The 17,156-nt window shown below is 48.0% G+C and overlaps 1 protein-coding gene across 4 annotated transcripts in view; it reads left to right on the forward strand.

The window, feature by feature from the left end:
- CYFIP2 (cytoplasmic FMR1 interacting protein 2) overlaps positions 1-17,156 on the forward strand; it is a 50,557-nt gene that overhangs the window by 11,478 nt on the left and 21,923 nt on the right. For 3 of the 4 annotated variants that reach the window (XM_068206025.1, XM_068206028.1, XM_068206026.1), the window contains exons 7-23: positions 80-176; positions 829-957; positions 2,290-2,394; positions 5,193-5,284; positions 8,084-8,201; positions 9,629-9,748; positions 10,055-10,180; positions 11,060-11,226; positions 11,485-11,632; positions 11,953-12,106; positions 12,641-12,797; positions 13,538-13,634; positions 14,187-14,263; positions 15,113-15,221; positions 15,530-15,649; positions 16,298-16,497; positions 16,973-17,060. In XM_068206025.1, the coding sequence (XP_068062126.1) occupies positions 80-176; positions 829-957; positions 2,290-2,394; positions 5,193-5,284; positions 8,084-8,201; positions 9,629-9,748; positions 10,055-10,180; positions 11,060-11,226; positions 11,485-11,632; positions 11,953-12,106; positions 12,641-12,797; positions 13,538-13,634; positions 14,187-14,263; positions 15,113-15,221; positions 15,530-15,649; positions 16,298-16,497; positions 16,973-17,060 (2,104 nt within the window). The remainder of the gene's footprint in view (positions 1-79; positions 177-828; positions 958-2,289; positions 2,395-5,192; positions 5,285-8,083; positions 8,202-9,628; positions 9,749-10,054; positions 10,181-11,059; positions 11,227-11,484; positions 11,633-11,952; positions 12,107-12,640; positions 12,798-13,537; positions 13,635-14,186; positions 14,264-15,112; positions 15,222-15,529; positions 15,650-16,297; positions 16,498-16,972; positions 17,061-17,156) is intronic. The other variant, XM_068206027.1, reaches the window with a different exon arrangement.

Consider the following 17,156-nt stretch of genomic DNA (forward strand, 5'->3'; position numbering starts at 1 on the left):
GGTCAGGCAGGGAAGGTGGGTGGTGACAGTCTCACATTGGCTGAGTGACCCTTGGTGATGTTGGATTTGTCCCTTCCAGAGCTGCCCAGTTCCTGAGGAAGATGGCAGACCCCCAGTCCATCCAGGAGTCCCAGAACCTCTCCATGTTCCTGGCAAACCACAACCGCATCACTCAGGCAGGTCCCTTTTCTCTGAGCCACTGAACCTTTCATGAGTGGAGAGGAGCAGTGATCTTGTTGAGGCTGACAGCACCTCAGACCAGGCTGGGGCAGCAGCTGTTGGGTCTTTGCCACTGACTCTGTGGTCTTTTGGTCAGGCTGTATAATTCTAGCAATGTCTCCTCATGTGTCATCATGGGTGGCTTTGAAGGTCTCTATGTTAAGACAAAAATGAAGGTCTAAAAGATGTAAGAAGAGCTCTGGGAGGTGAAGGTTCTGCCAGAACTCCCTCCTCTGTGGCTGCATGGGGACTGCAGCTCAGCCCCCATGGACCTCCACACTTCACAGGCTCCATTGGTTCTGCTAACTAGTTAAAATATTGCACAGAGACAGGAGTCAGACAGTTTGCTCAGAGGCACCTCCCTTTACATCTCATTGTCTGATGTTTGGGTGTTGTGATCAGTCTGAAGGAAAGTTGTCCTGCAGAGGAAGGTTGTTTTTTCCAGGTGGTACCATAAGCTCAGTCTTCTGCTGGTAAACTTAAGAAAAGCACACAAATGAGGTTTGAAGGAAACTCTTATTGTTCTACTCTTAATCCTTAAAATGTTTCCTGCCTGGTTTCTGCTGTTCCTCTGCCCGTGTGGATAATGTGGCTTCTGTTGTGTTTCAGTGTCTGCACCAACAACTAGAGGTTATCCCTGGCTATGAGGAGTTGCTGGCTGATATTGTCAACATCTGTGTGGATTACTATGAAAACAAGATGTATCTCACCCCCAGTGAGAAGCACATGCTCTTAAAGGTAAGGTTGGGCCATGCTTCTGGGGCTGGGTGCTTGCATAGTTTCTGTTGTTTTAGTAAAATGAAATTCACTCCTAGGACAACATCTCTCTTCAATTTCTTGATTTTTTGCTCCTTTGGGCTGACATGCATCCCTTTTCTGCAGAGACAGTGCCCTCTGCTCACACAAGTTGCTGTGAGTGCTCTGCAGGCACTGCAGCTGCAACGCTGCTTTGCTTCCTCCTCTTCCCGTTCCCTTTCTGATCCCTGTTGCTTTGTGTCCTCTGCTGTGGTGCCTCAGTCCTCCCACTCACCTCTTTTTGTAGCTGAACAGGCTGGACATGAGTTGGAGATGTCCCACCCCAGTGCTCTCAAGTGACAGCTCTGCTGGGCAGTGCCATGAGCTGCCTCTGTTCCTGCCCTCACTTGGACCTTCTCCCATCAATCCTCTGCTGTCCTTTACGGCCTTCTCCCTTATCCCCATGTAAAAATCTTCCTTTCCCCTTCTCTTCCACATCTCCATCTCTCTGTTTTCCCCACAGTCCTTCCCAATGCTGCCAGCAGCTCTGCCTGCCTGGTACTGAGCACATGGGGGGTGAGAGCACTGGTGGGTGCCCTACATCCTCCAAGGCTGGAAGGGGTTTTTCTGTTGTGCATGGAGGTGCAGGATCATGGGCTTGACCTGTGTAACTGCAGAGGACATTGTAAAATCACCACCAACTTTGTAACCCAGAATTTTCTTCTCGATGTCCATTCCCAGCAACAATTCCCTGCAGAAGGCAGATGCTCGCCAGTTTGTTTATCTGGCTGTAAAGAGTTCTCAAGACAAACATGCCAAAATATCTCTTTCTTTGGTGTATTCATCCTTGCTGTCAGTCAGTTATTGGCAATGATTGCAGTCACTATTACCATAAAAGCTTCATTACAATGGTGTGAGTCAGCTCAGGTTCTCTGAAGTGTGGGGAGTTTGACTCTCTGTAATGATTTGTACTGGATTAATGGGGGAGGGGGGGAAATCAATCCAGGAAAATATTTTAAATTCTTCTCCAGAAGTAAACTTTTGCCTTCAGGTTGAGAAAACTTTTGGGTTGTTGTTATGTGGGGAGAGGAGGAACAAATAACTAAGGAAAGCATCCTGTGTTTTTGCACAGACAACAGAAGCAATCCATCGTGTGTCCTCTGCCTACCATGTGAATCCTGGCAGATACAGGCACATTTTAAACATTTCCTCATGAGGATCCAGTGCTAACAGGAACCTGAAATGGCCTTTCCTCATGCTGAGTGATGGAGAACTGTATTTGACTTGTGCTGCTGACTTCATGCTGATGAAACCTTGCCTTTCCATCTTCTGCAGGTGATGGGGTTTGGCCTGTATCTCATGGATGGGAATGTCAGCAACATTTACAAGTTGGATGCCAAGAAGAGAATCAACCTCAGCAAAATAGACAAATTCTTCAAGGTCAGTGAGCTGTCTGTGTGAGGCTGGTGTTTATTGCAGACCAGTGGATTAATGGCCTGACCACTGCACATGCTGCCAGCAAAAAACAAACCACAGGGATCATTTACAGGTCCAAAAGACCCAAGGGTTGAGAAGCTATCTAGGCCAAAGGCTGAGGAATGGAATTGCTGTGAGCAGGCCTGGGCACAGGGCTGCAGCAGGGGTGAGGTGAGCAGTGCTGACCCTCAGTGCCTGCAGGGCTGGGGATGCAGAGCAGTGCTGGGGCTGGCTTTGCTGCCCTGGGCAGCCAGTGGGAGCTGCAGCCCTGGCTGCTTCTGCCAAGGGCTAGAGGATGGAGAGGCTGTTTCATGGGTGAGGGGAGGATGTGCCCAACTGACATGGCTTCTGTGGCTTTGCACATTCCTGAGGCAGCTTTGCAGTCTCTGTGGTTTCAGGCCACCAGCAAACCTGGCTGGTTTGCTGAGGTCTGTGTGGGTGATGGTTCTGCTTCTCTTTCCCTCTGCAAGCTGCTGAGATGAGGGACAGAGGACACAGCTGGCAGTTTTATTTCATGTATAAACTGTGCTCCCTGTAGCACAGGAAAAGCTTTTGGGGGAGTTTATGTCAACTGGGACTTGGAGGTGCTCACTGAGATCTTCAGAGGCTCACTCTGTGGTTTGATGAACCTTTTTTTGTCTGGTCTGATGTGGATTTTGGGGAAAGGCCCATGAAATATGGGTATTCCCAGTGGCAGGGTGGGAAGCAGCCACACAACCTCTCTCTGCTGAAGCACATCTGGACATGGTCTGATCCACAGCTGGAGGGTCCACTCAGCACAGGAAAGGTTTGGCATAGCCCTGTTGGTGGAGAGGAGGGCTGAGAGTCCACACAGCACCTCAGGGAAGGTGGTGCCTCCTTTCCACTGCTTCTGGGCACAGGCTGGGGCTGGGAGGCATTTTGGGTTTGGAGCAGGTCAGCTGTAGGAGGCATGGTGGGATCTAGCAAAAGACAAATGAGTTGGTGGCAAAGAGCAGGAGGACAGCTCAAGAATTTCCCAGATGGAGCAGATGGACTCCTTCCTGAGTCCTTTACTAATCTTTCCCCTGAGATGGAAAGATTAGTTTCTGTTACCAGCACTTGCTCCAGATCAGGGAAAATAAGAAGGTGATGATTTGTGGAAGGGCACAGAGGGCTCCTTCCCCTCACTCTTCCAGCACAGTGGATTCTCCCTGGTACTTCACCCAGAGGTGGGGTGAGGAGCCTGGGTGAAGAGAGTGGTGGTGGTGTTGGATAGAGGATGTCTCCCTGCTTATTGCCCTGAGGTTTATGGGTGATGTGCTGGGTGTGTGCAGAGGAGGGAAGAGGTGAGCCCAGGCTTGATGGAAGGTTGGTGTGCGTCCTCCCCTGAGTGAGTGGGGACCTGTTTACCCCAGTTTGCACCATTTCCTGGGGACAACCCCGAGAGCAGGGGGCCACAGACCATAACCTTATGGACAGAGCAATGATGAAGTCTTTAAAAAACCTCCCGTCACTGGGGAGACTGCTCTGCAAAAGTGATTGATCACATCATTCTTTAGAGTCTTCTGGGTTTTCCCTGATTCAGCTTTGCTAATTCAACTAAATCTCTTAATCAAGCTTTCAGTGTAATCTGTAGAGTTTGGTCATCTTGGTGCATTCAGACAGGTTTGCTGGTCACTGAAAAATGCTGTGGGCCATCAGAGAATGAGGTAAAATACCTTCCATTGCATGGAGTAACTTTCTCTTTTCCAGCTTAGTTTCCTTTTGCACTTCTCCAGCATCTACCATGGTCTCACCTAATCAGTAAAGTGCCACTCCAAACTATCAGATCTCAATAAGGACAGACCAACTACTCCTTCACTACATCTGCTTATTGGCTTCTGATTAAATTTCTAGTGGATTGCCCAGGAATTTGAGTAGTGAAAATGAACTACCCCTTCATTTAAACCTTTTATGGAAGTGCCAGTGGGAATCCCTGATGACAGCATTACACATCCTGTGCACAACTCAGCCTGAGAAGTGTGTGATAATAGGACAGGGAATTTGCCCCCATCTTCCCTGAATTTTGGGGCAAGGCTTTGGTATCTGGGTCACGTTGAAGGTTCATATTTTATTGATGAGCTGTCAGTAGCCCTTGGTTGGATTTTGTTTGCAGGTGGAAATTCAGTGAAGGAGGGACCTGTCTGAGCTTGAGATATCTTCAGAGCACTTGGAATTTATTTCCCATCCAAAACCTTCTGAGATATAAAGGGCAAGCAGAGCCATGTTACATTGCCTGTGTCTGTCTCTTCATGAAGAAGTTTTAAGACACATCACAAGCAACCACAGTGCTGACTCCCTGGGGAAAGCTGGCACCTTCCTGGGTGTCCAAAATAGCAACATGCTGGCTTTTCATCCCTCTGTTCTCTTGGAGGATTAGGCTGGGAGACACTAAGTCCTGCTCAGGACCACCCTTCTCTCTTTTTGTTGTAAAAAGAGCCTTTCCTCTGGCTGGTTATAGCCAGCATGGTTCAGTGCTGGTAGCAGTGAGCCCAGGGCTCCAGAGCATGCACAGGGAGTGATTCCCTCCCACAGAAAGCCCCGTGACCATTCCTAGTCATCTCCTAGGTGTGAAATGACCCTGGGTCCAGGTTTGCACTTTGCTTCACACATCCTGACACTTTGCAAAGCTTCAGAGGTGCAGCAGGTCTTTTTGGGAGTCCCTTGCGTTGTGCTGGGGCCAGGCTCTCACTCTCTCTCTCTCTCTCTCTCTCTCTCTCTCTCTCTGCCATGTTTCAACCGTCTTTTGTTTTCTTTTCCAGCAGCTGCAGGTGGTTCCTTTATTCGGCGATATGCAGATAGAACTGGCCAGATACATTAAGACCAGTGCTCACTATGAGGAGAACAAATCCAAGTGAGTGCCTGCCATAATGTCTCTTGGCTTCTGTGTGTGTCCTGAGGGCCGTGGGGGCTGTGGCCCCGCGGGTGTGCCAGCCCTGTGCCCGCGTGTGTGTCCCTGTGAGGTGTGAGTCCGGCGTGCCAGCTGTGTGTGCCCGCGTCTCCCTGCCTGTCCCTGCATGGGGAGATGGCCTCAGCGGCCCTGGGGGTGCAGCCAGCTCCCAAGCTCCGTGTAAGCATCCCCTGGGAGCAGGCAGGGCTGGGAGGGGGCTGGCAGCGAGGCAGGAGGAAGGAAGGGTGGCTGGTGCACGGACTGGGGCGGCGCCGAGTGCGTGCGAGCTGTGTGAGTGTGAGCAGTGTGTCCCTGCTCTGGGGAGATTTTAATCCGCAGTTTGCACCCCGAGGACAAAATCCTCCAGAGCGTGAACACAGCAGTGGATCTCTGCAGTAGCCAGGGTGTCTCCTCTAGCTCAGGCAGGGTTCATGAAGGACAGCAGCCATGAGGATTGAAGCAGAGGCTCAGACGCTCTGGAAATTAATGAACTGGAAAAGACTGAATGTGGCACTAACGACTGGATATGGCACTCAGTGCTCTGGTTTAGTTGACAGCGTGATGATCAGTCAAAGGTTGGACTTGATGATCTTAGGGGTCTTTTCCAACCTTAATGATTCTGAATATTGTGGGAGAATAGTAGGAGTGGAGAGTTCAGGAGTGGCCTGGGCTCACGGGCAATTTGCTGCTGCCATCAGATGAATCCACAGACGTTGTTTCAGGCTCATGAGAGGCCCCACTTGTGTTTGTAGCTTTGCATCCTGCTCAGTGATTGCCAGGAGAATCGTTGTTAGATTTGGATATCCTTGGAATAAGGTTTGCAACCCCCCGTGAGCACAGCCTGTCTGAGCTGTGTCTGGCTGTAGTGGTGGGTGGCACCAGGCTTTCAGCAGGCAGTGGCCTTCCACCTGGGGGACTGTATTGGGTGGAAATCAGGTGTCTCTGGTGTCTGTGAGGAGCAGCCAGGCTGGGCTGTCTCTTCAGCAGGACAGGAACTAACCTGCAGTGGCATCGCTTCTGTTTGCTCGTCCCCTTCCACCCCGGAGGGTCTGGCTTCCCTGCCTGCCAGGAGCAGCCCTCCTCCCAAAAACTGGTTGAAAAGTGCCCATTAATTGTTCAGAAGACATTTGAAAACAATGTGGCAAAACTCCTGAGCAGAAGGTTCTCAATTAAAATTGGGAGAGAAAAAAAAAGAGAAAAAAAAATATTCTGTATAATGTGAATTTAGAGAATATTTTTGAAAACTCTTTTTAAAAATGAGGAAAAATTGTCTGAAGATTTGCTCATTTTTATCCCAAATCATTCAGAAAGCACATTTCAACAAAACATGAAATGTTTCTCATTTTCTCATTTCAAAACCAAGGTAGCTCATGGGCTGTTTTACCTGTGCACAATTTTAATGTCTGTCTTTGAAATCTGTCTCACCAGGTCTGTGTGCCGTACCGTACTAACCAGTGTTTCTTCCTCACTCACTTGCCTTCCCAGCAAATTGCATGGGACTCCCAACTCTAACTCTGCCAAGGTGCTTCCATGTAATCCCCATTTCTTACTAATACTGTTTTTGTCACTTTCTCTCCCTCCTTGTCTCCGTGCAAGTGGAATTAATTGGTGTTTTTCCCGCATGGCGCTTTGTTTCTGCACTATGGAGTAGGTTGTGTGTGGCAGGGAGGGCTGGGGCAGCCCTGGCCAGTCCTGCTAACCTGCCCATTGTCCAGTGGGCAGCACGTGGAAACGGGTAAGAGCCAAACACGGGACTGGGGGAGGATGGATTTCACAAGCGATGACGTGGCCTGCATTTCCAGGACCTTCTACCACCACAAATACTGGCGACAAGTGCAGTTAAGTGTAGGGATGTGTGTATGTCCATATCAGGGGCAGGTTTCTCACCTTCCTTTTGTATGGGCAGTCTAAATTGGAGAACAGGACTATCATAAGGTGGACAATCATTTGGGGGGGGAACGTATAATCTGAGCTCCTACATTGTGATGACAGAGTAAGACATGAGAATCTCACTGATAGACAATTGGTTGCAAAAAACATTTTGGTGGAGCCATACTGGTTCTATATCTGGGGCTAATACATTACAGGGAGAAAGGAGATACTAAATTAAATAGACCTGGTTTGTCCCATTCCTTCATACCTTCATGCCTTTGGAAGGGGAGTGCTGCCCTTTTTTAGGACGACATTACACTGTTACATTGTACATAGGGCTCAGTGCAAATGAAAATCTAGTTCAGGTAATCATATTCTGCTAATTGTTGGTACTCAGGGCTGTTCACTGAGCTGGTAGCATAAGCCAGAACCAAAACCAATGGAAGGGCTAGCTCTTTGCAGAGCTTTTCTTTGCAGAAGGCAGCACAACCCAGACCTGGAGGGAGGATCTCTAAGAGGATGTTTATCCTTAGGTTTAGCAGAAAGGATGCAAACGATGCAGGTCTTTGAAGTTCATCCTTCCCTGAAAGCTTGTCCCATGATGGCCTGGGAGATTGCCATCTCTGCCCTTGGGGTAGGTGAGCCCACATGGAGAGCAGCCTTCAGGGTGGATGGAGCAGACACATTCAGGCTGAGAGGTGAGGCAAGTGTCCCCATCCTGCTGTGTGAGACCACCTCTGGAAGCCCCCACACACCAGAGACATGACACGGGCTGACATTTGCCATGAGGGTGCCATGCCTGGAGCACCTCGAAGCGGAGAGATCAGCTGTCCCTGGGGTGTCTGAGTGGAAGCTGTGTCCTGTCCTTGACACCGTTGCTCTTCTGCCCAGGTGGACGTGCACTCAGAGCAGCATCAGCCCCCAGTACAACATCTGTGAACAGATGGTGCAGATCCGAGACGACCACATCCGCTTCATCTCGGAGCTGGCGCGCTACAGCAACAGCGAGGTGGGTACAGCTGCACCCCTGCAGCCCGCCTCTGAGGTGGACTGCTGGAACCCTGGCTGTGGGGAATTTTAGACTTTCTGTGATGACAGTCTCTGACCCCCAAGAGAACACGGCATTGACCTGAGGCCGTGGAGACGGCTTCCAAAATGGAATGATAGAACTGGGATTGTGGGGGTGGAGTTTGAATAGAAGTGTGTGCTATCACATGGTGGAAAACTTAGAGTTTAAGGCTTTAGAATATACTAATATATATAAAGCAAGATGGAGGTTTTAGGGCAGAGGCTGGTCCTTCTTCTTTACCTTCTTCTTCACCTTCTTCTCCATGGGTTTGGGTGGTTTTGTGTAATTGGATAAAAAAGTCCCCATTGCGGGGCACGGGTGGTTGGCTATTGGGTTAAAAGTAAAAATAATTTAGGTGTCATTTCTTAATTGGACAGTTCATCTATAAAAGGCCTTGTAGAAAGAGAGATATGTCTCCATTTTTAGCTTGTTAGAGTTAAGTGTTGTAGAACTCACAGTTTGTGAGACTGTAACATAGATAAGAGCTAATAAACATCTGAGTCCTAACAAGAAATACCATTTCACACATTTAATCCTGACCTTGGCAAAAAGAAGCAAAGAATCCATTAGTGGGCAAGTCTGGGACAGAGCAATGTGGCAGGACCATGGTCTGTCACAGATGTACAGCGAGGAGGGGTGAAGGACGTGGGTGGAACACACCGCTCTTGATGCAGCAATAAAGAAGCAAGTTATGAAAGGTACAAAATCACATGCACCAGGAGATCTACAGCAACAGCTTCTGCTCCTTGACCAGAACTTTGTTAAAATAAACAGAAAAAAACCTGCCAACTAAATGTTTATAATCAGGTAAAAGAACACCAATGACTTGCAAATAGGGTTTTTCAATTACACAGGCCTATCAGTCAGGGCTTTGAAGAAAGTTCATGAAGGCACCTCTGTTCTTTTCATTACTGAATACCAGTGCCCTCTCTGATGCCATTGGGACTGTTTTTTGCACATGTGATCCTCATTCATCAGTGTCAGTTTAACAAATCATAGCATTCTCAGGCACTTTTTTTTTGGCATTTGTAAGAGCTTATTTGAACTTTAATCAGTAAAGGATTTTCAAGGATTTCAGTAGTATTAGACCATTGAAAAGGAATGGGAAAGTGGAATAAAAACAGCCAGTTATTTGCTCTGAGATGACATGTCAGACTCATTTTTTTTGCAGGGAATAATTTGACTGCCTGTGTAAAAAGAGCCTTGCCAAGGTCCTTTTTCCTGAGGGACAGTTTATGCTTTACTCAATTTTAGCTTGGTCATAAGGTCAGGAATTAATTTCAAGTAGGATTTGGGAGAGAGATCTGTTCACTGACTGAAGCCCCTGCAGCAAGTTGCTGATTGTAGCATGATGTGATTTCTTCCAGGTGGTCACTGGCTCAGGCCTGGACAGCCAGAAGTCAGATGAGGAGTACAGGGAGCTCTTTGACTTGGCTTTACGGGGGCTGCAGCTGCTGTCCAAATGGAGTGCCCACGTCATGGAAGTGGTGAGTGCATCTCTGCATCGCTGAAAGCAGTCTGGGAGCAACTAAAACTAAATCAAACAATGATGGAAATCCTTAATTTGCAAAGTTTTGACCACATCTTAACACAAGTCCATAGATGTCAAATGCCTGGTATGACTGGCAGCCTCCCAGATAAAGAAAACCAATTAACTAAGTGATAATAAAGCCAAGAATGTCAAACTGTAGTGATGTCTAGAGAATGGCTTTTTGGCATATGGCCTAATTTGGTCTTTCTAGCCTATCTTATTCCTCATTGCAATGTTGACATGGTCTCTTTCCATCTTCTAGTACTCTTGGAAGCTGGTTCATCCCACAGATAAATTCTGTAACAAGGATTGCCCAGGAACAGCTGAAGAGTATGAGAGAGCCACCCGGTACAACTACACCAGCGAGGAGAAGTTTGCCTTTGTGGAAGTAGGTGCCACTTGCACAAGAGTCAGAGCCAGTCCAGGCTGGTTTCCTGTCCATGTTCCTTAGGCCAGGGAAAGAGAATGGAAGGGTGTTCTCACCATACTCTGCCATGTGACCCATGTTAAGGGATTAAGGGTTTCTACATCCCTTAATCTGGACTTTAAATTGCCCCTGGCCAGCACTGGCTCTGTCATGGAGCCAGCTGACGTTGGTTTTATCGGACGTGGGGGGAACGTGAGCTGCTGCTTCCAGCAGCTTCTCATAGAAGTCACCCCTGCAGATTCCTACTCCCAAGATGTTGCCACACAAACCCAGAACAGGGGGCTTGCAGAGCAGTGTGATCTGGAGCAAGAGCAGCAGCTGCATTCAGGAGCTGTGCAAACACAAGAGATGCTCAGCCAGTTCCCAGGACACATCAGCTCTCAGCCTGGGATGAGTGGGAACCGTCCTCTGAGCCAGGCTCTGGGAGGCCCTCACCTTCCTCCTGCCTTACACAATCCAGGCTGGTTTGGATGTTGCCTTATGGCTTCCTCTACTGTGCTGTTGGGCAGGGAAAGCTGTGCCCTGTGCAGCTGCAGCTCTTTGCAAGCTGCACCCACACGTGGAGCATGTGCAGTTTCCTGGGACTGTGTGGTATTAAAGATACCAAGAGATCAGGAGTAGGAACAAGGGACAGGGGCCATTTGCAAGAAACTGATGGTATAAATGCTTTCCTCAGTTTCTTGTGACCTGCAAAGCAGCTAACACCCAAAAATTAGCTGCCTGATCACCGGTTAGCTGAATAGAATTAATTCGGTCCCGAATTCTCTCAGTGCTGGATTTATAGCCCTCTTCACACAATGGAAAAACAGCAGATACATCTGGGTTTAACTTTTTCTTTAGGTGATTGCCATGATCAAAGGCCTGCAAGTGCTGATGGGGAGGATGGAGAGTGTCTTCAACCAGGCCATCCGCAACACCATCTACGCCGCCCTGCAGGACTTCGCCCAGGTGACCCTGAGGGAGCCTCTCCGACAGGCTGTCAGGAAGAAGAAGAATGTTCTGATCAGGTCAGTCTGTCCCTGAATGCAGTGCAAACCCCATATATTTATTAGTGTTACACTTTGTAATACACAAGCACGTGGCCCTGTGTATGTTCCAGTACACAAGCAGCCAACAGTCCTTGGCCAGCAGCTCCTCCAGAGGTAACTTTTGGGCATGATCCCACCTCAGGCACCTTTCCTCTCATATGGGCACAGCCATAGGTATTTTCATCTTGAAGTAAAATCAAGCTTAAGCACTGCTTTCCCTCTCCCCCACCACTCCAGTGTCCTTCAGGCTATTCGGAAGACGATCTGTGACTGGGAGGGAGGTCGAGAGCCTCCAAATGATCCTTGCCTGAGAGGTGAGAAGGATCCCAAAGGTGGATTTGATATTAAAGTCCCACGACGAGCCGTAGGACCATCAAGCACGCAGGTATGTGAATGTCTGTCTCCTGTGTGGGGAATTAATGATCTTAGAGCCATGTAGGAATCTCCTACCCGGTTTCCGTGCTCTGTTCCACAAAGTCTTCATGCTGTTGTGTTAAATATTGCTTTGCTGCCTAATTTGTTGTATAATTCCCAAAGCCTCTTATTTTAGGGGATTAATTATCTCTAACTCTGAAGGATAGTGGTTTATGTGTGCAGAGGGTGGTCACCACCTTGGAGAAGTGTTACTTTTTTGTTCCCAGAACACCAAGGCCATGTGTGATGGTGTCTGGAGAGTGGTAACTGCATGTCACCTTTTTTCCAAAGCTTTACATGGTGCGGACCATGCTGGAGTCCCTCATAGCAGACAAGAGTGGCTCGAAGAAGACTCTGAGGAGCAGCTTGGATGGGCCAATAGTCCTGGCCATTGAGGAGTTCCACAAGCAGTCCTTCTTCTTCACCCACCTTCTCAACATCAGCGGTAAGATTATGGCAGGGGGAGGTTTGAACCCAACCCTCACATGCCTCCAGAAAGGCAAAAGCAGACCAGCTTTGCTCCTCATTGACATGTGCGGAAGATTTTCCTTGATTTTTCCCAAATGTCTTAGTCCTGCCTGCTTCGGGCATGCTTCGGTGTAGTAGTCATTATGTGAACAGGGCTGTCAGCAAGAGCAAATAGCTGCAGGTGGTAGTTTATTTTCTAGGACTGGACTTTCCTTCTGTCCCAGACAAATTGAGCCACTGGACACAGAAGAAGTCTTCCATAATAACTCTGAGCCATTCCAGTGTTCTCCAGTGCTGGCCCTCTAGAGCAAAAGGGGTGATCCCTTCCTTCTTCCTGCATTACCAAGTGCTCAGGCAGCGTGGACTCGGTCTGGGTTTAAAACCAGAGACATCCTAGAAAAGTGTTCCATACCCAAAAGCAAGGCTGCAGCAGCTGCCTCCTGTGTCATGCCCTCACTGCCATCCCCAGGGGCGTAACGTGGTGGTAACATGGATCCCCTGTGCATTCCAGAAGCTCTGCAGCAGTGCTGTGACCTGTCCCAGCTCTGGTTCCGGGAGTTCTTCTTGGAGCTGACCATGGGCCGCCGCATCCAGTTCCCCATCGAGATGTCCATGCCCTGGATCCTCACGGACCATATTTTGGAAACCAAAGAACCCTCCATGATGGAGTAAGAGCTGATGGGCTCTGTTGGGACCGTGCACGTGCTGGGGTTTGGGATTTTGTTCAGGAAGAAGGGTAGGCCGGTGATGAGCAGTCATTTTGACGTGGGAGGTAAATAGATGTTCCTTGATCTGCTGTCACATGAATGGTGCTGTGTGAACACCTCATTAGCAGACACAGGGGCGACTTCCTGGCACTGGCACTTCTTCATGTGTCATAAACAGCAGCTGGCAACTGTTGGGATGTGGGCAGGACATGGTGGCACTGCCACCTGCACACAGCACTGAGACAGATGTGTCACCAAAGGGGGTGGGCCCAAGCTAAGCCACCTCAACTTTTTTTTTATATGTGGGATAAATGATATGAGGAATTGCTGTTCTGCAAGTGTAATCATCTTCATAATGTCTTCCTCATTAGGAAAACTTGGTTTTCTGTTGTATGGGCATTGTCAGAGCACTCTCTGGAGTGAGGGCAGGTGAAGGCTTTTTTAAGGGCAGAGAAGAAGCAAGTAGTGATTGAAGAACTCACAATGAGCTCACTTCCAGGTCGGTTGTAGTAGGTGCTTCCTGCAGAACCCAGGGATAAAGAGGGATTATTTGAGGGGCTGCAGGAGGTGGCAGTGATAGGCATGAAGTCAGGGAAAAGCTAATTTTTTTGCATCAGGCAGGGCACAACATGCACTGGCTGCAGTTTCTGCTGATAAGCTCCAAAGTTAATTTTAGATGTGGTCTGTGTTCTTGCCCTCAGGTATGTGCTGTACCCCCTGGACCTCTACAATGACAGTGCATACTATGCTTTGACCAAGTTCAAAAAGCAGTTCCTGTATGATGAAATTGAAGCTGAAGTAAGTCCTCTTCATCTTTATTGTACAGAAAAAGCTCACTGGGATCACACTGCCCTATTTGACCCAGCAGATCATTATAGGCACCTTTCTCCTGAAAGAAATATCCTATCAGACTGAGAAGTTTTCAAAAAGATCAGCATTTCCAGAGACCCAACAGACTCTCCTGATTAAGGGCTTCAGCCCAGCTGTACCTGTAGGGAACCATGGAAGCCAAAAGCTGTCAAACACTGGGGACATGGCAGAGTCTGATGAGCAGAGGGTTTGAGACATCAGAGGAAAATGAGAAATTCCCTGAGAGGGAAGGGTGATTGAGGGTGGGGGACCAGGACCTGTAAGAACATGCAGAAACTATAAAGAGAGAAACGTAACTGCAATTTTCTGCATACTTTCAGCATTGTGAGAAGTGCAGTGTGGTTTTAAGATAGTGTGACCTTTAATACATGTTTGTATTAAATGAAGGATCTGTGTTGGGTTGTACTGATCTTGCGTGCGTAGGAAGGAGCTGTTCTGTGCTGGTGACACCCTCACCAAGTCCTGTTTTTTCTCCCCCAGGTGAATCTGTGCTTTGATCAATTTGTGTACAAGCTGGCAGATCAGATCTTTGCCTATTACAAAGCAATGGCTGGCAGGTAGGACAACCTGACTGCTGATGGTGACTGATGATATCGCTGCATCCAAACTGCTGTTAACCAAAAGATTCCCCTCAGGGAGCAGCCACTGCAAGAAGACAAAACATAGATCATCCCTGTCCCCCAGATCTGGCTGTCCACGTCAGACTGATGTAGATGGGGAAAATTAATTAAGGAGACACAGTTAAAAGTGAAAAAATAATAATTGGCATCCGGAGTAGCAGTCAGAGTACAGTTTGTGAGAGCAGCAGAAAAGCAAACTGAGCTTATTACAGGCATGTCCTTGCTTGACTTCTGTTCTGTACCAGGCAGAGGACTGGAAGCCTCCCATCTCTACAAAACAGGAATATGCGCTTGTCCTCACCCTAGTAAAGCAGCAGGACTTGTTCTCCCTTTGTGGAGATAGAACCTTTGTGGCATATCCTCCTTACCAATTTAAAGGGCATGGATGAAACCTAGTGAGAGTCTTCTCATGGCCTCAAAGATGAACCAGTCTTCCACGTGACTGCAAGTTCTGTCTCTAGGTCACATTTGGCCTTAGAGGACAATCACTATCACCAACCAAATGTTCCCACAGCAGATCTTCAAGGAGGGGGCACACCAGGGGAACCACCCAGTACCTGGCACTGATATCTTTCAGCACATTTTTTTATCTTTTTGAATGTTTTGGCCACAAAAGACAAGCAGGGCAGCCCCCAGATAACAACTACTGCTCTGTGATTTCATGTGCAGAGATTTCTTGGAATTCAGAGCCAAGATTAAAAGAAGGGCTAAAACAACTCTGTAAAGACTCGTAGAGAAGCTGATAGTGTACGTTTCTATTTTCCTGACACTGCTTCCCTTTTTCAGTGTTTTACTGGACAAACGTTTCCGGGCTGAGTGCAAGAATTATGGGGTGATCATTCCATACCCACCATCCAACCGCTACGAAACGCTGCTCAAGCAGAGGCACGTCCAGGTACAGTGCAAGCAGCAGACTCCAGTACTCATCACTCCTTGGTCTGTTTTCCTTTTGGTGGTGGAGGGCATCCTAGCTGAGATCAGCTCTGGGCTGAGAATGGTTGAATCTGTTTGTAACACAAAAATGAGTTATGCTTCACATTTTCCTCATTGCTTCTTAAGTAATCTACACTCAACCAAGGCACTTGCACCACCACTTTCACCTTTAAGCAGATTTAGAGGTTTTGTTTTAATTTGTGTGTTGAGTAAAAAATAAAATACCTTTTCCCCATCAGTATATAACATGCAAATCTTTTCTTTTGCCAGTTGCTGGGCAGATCAATCGACCTGAACAGGCTCATTACCCAGCGCATCTCTGCAGCCATGTACAAATCATTAGACCAGGCCATCAGCCGCTTCGAGAGCGAGGACCTGACATCCATCGTGGTAAGAACTTCTATTGACTCTGAGTATGAGCAGGGAGACTAATACACTGCTGTGGATGCACAGTCAACTGTCTTCTGTTTAGAGTTCTCCTGCAGTAGGTTCCAATCAGTCATGTATCTTCCTTTATGCTGCTGAGTCTTTAGTTTAAAGCTCTTTATGCAGCTTTAATTGCATTATTATCAGACCATTAAGTATCTGTGTAAATCATAAGGTGACAGTCAGCAGTTAGACTTTGCAGAGCTCATATAAGAGAGTCCTGTAAATTGGGAGAAGGAAATCTTGGCTTTAATTCCCAGATGGATGAAGGTGGCTGTGACATTGTTCATGTATGTACAGGATTTGCTGTCTTTGATATGTTACAGGAGCATCAGAGTCAAGCAGTGTAAAATTACCAGTTTCCACCTTCGGAGGATTCTGATGTGAAAGCCAGCCAGTGCTCAGTGGGGAACAAATTAATTTTGCTTCATGCAGGTTCACAAAATACTGGACCGGGACCCCCTTGAGTGGAAGTGCAATTGGCCTTGGCCGCTGAGTTGAACTGATATCTTTAGTTCTACGTGCATGTGGATAAAAAACCATTCCCCTGGCAATTAAATCAGCTATTTCTGTTGTAATACGTTGCATTTTCTGCTGCTTTATGTGCTGCAGGAGCTGGAGTGGCTCTTGGAAATCAATCGCCTGACTCACAGGCTGCTGTGCAAGCACATGACTCTGGACAGCTTCGATGCCATGTTCCGCGAGGCCAACCACAACGTGTCCGCGCCCTATGGGCGCATCACCCTGCACGTCTTCTGGGAGCTCAACTTCGACTTCCTGCCCAACTACTGCTACAACGGATCCACCAACAGGTGAGGAGGGAAAGCAAGGCCACCTGGAGACCCTGCTTTTCTTTCCAGAACGTCAAACCTGGCTCATAAAATTGAGATGCATTGTAGTGAGGTTTGTGCTCCCTGTGGGATGCAATAGTTACTCTGAAAATGAATTTGAAACTCACCATCTTCCTTTGGTCTTGAAATGTTAGTAACAAATTCAAGCAGCAGTTGGACAGTAATTGAAGTGGCTGAGGGTTGGTTTGCTCAGCAGGAGAGCTCTGGTAGCTGCTCAGATATTGTTTTCTTGCCTGCCAAAAATGAGAAGAAATCTCTCTTTTGGTAGATTTTACACCACCAACAGATTGTGGCAGGATTTTGCATTCCTGTTGGTGTAGCTCGAGTGATGAATTCTAAATAGCCTGCAACTGCAGGTCACCCCAGTCCATGCCCTGTGTGTGATAGTTAACCAGGCTCTGACCACTTCCCTCCCCATCTCCCGTGCCTGCCGCAGGTTTGTGAGGACAGCGATCCCCTTCACACAGGAGCCCCAGCGGGACAAGCCAGCCAACGTCCAGCCCTATTACCTCTACGGGTCCAAGGTCAGTAAATGAGCCACAACAGCCAGAGGAGTGGATGTTGGAAATATTTATTTAGGAAGACAAAGAAATGCAAGGACTGGTTCATTTACAGAGTGG

The sequence above is a fragment of the Anomalospiza imberbis genome, chromosome 15 (genome assembly GCF_031753505.1).
Source record: "Anomalospiza imberbis isolate Cuckoo-Finch-1a 21T00152 chromosome 15, ASM3175350v1, whole genome shotgun sequence".
In the NCBI taxonomy this organism is placed as follows: domain Eukaryota; kingdom Metazoa; phylum Chordata; class Aves; order Passeriformes; family Viduidae; genus Anomalospiza; species Anomalospiza imberbis.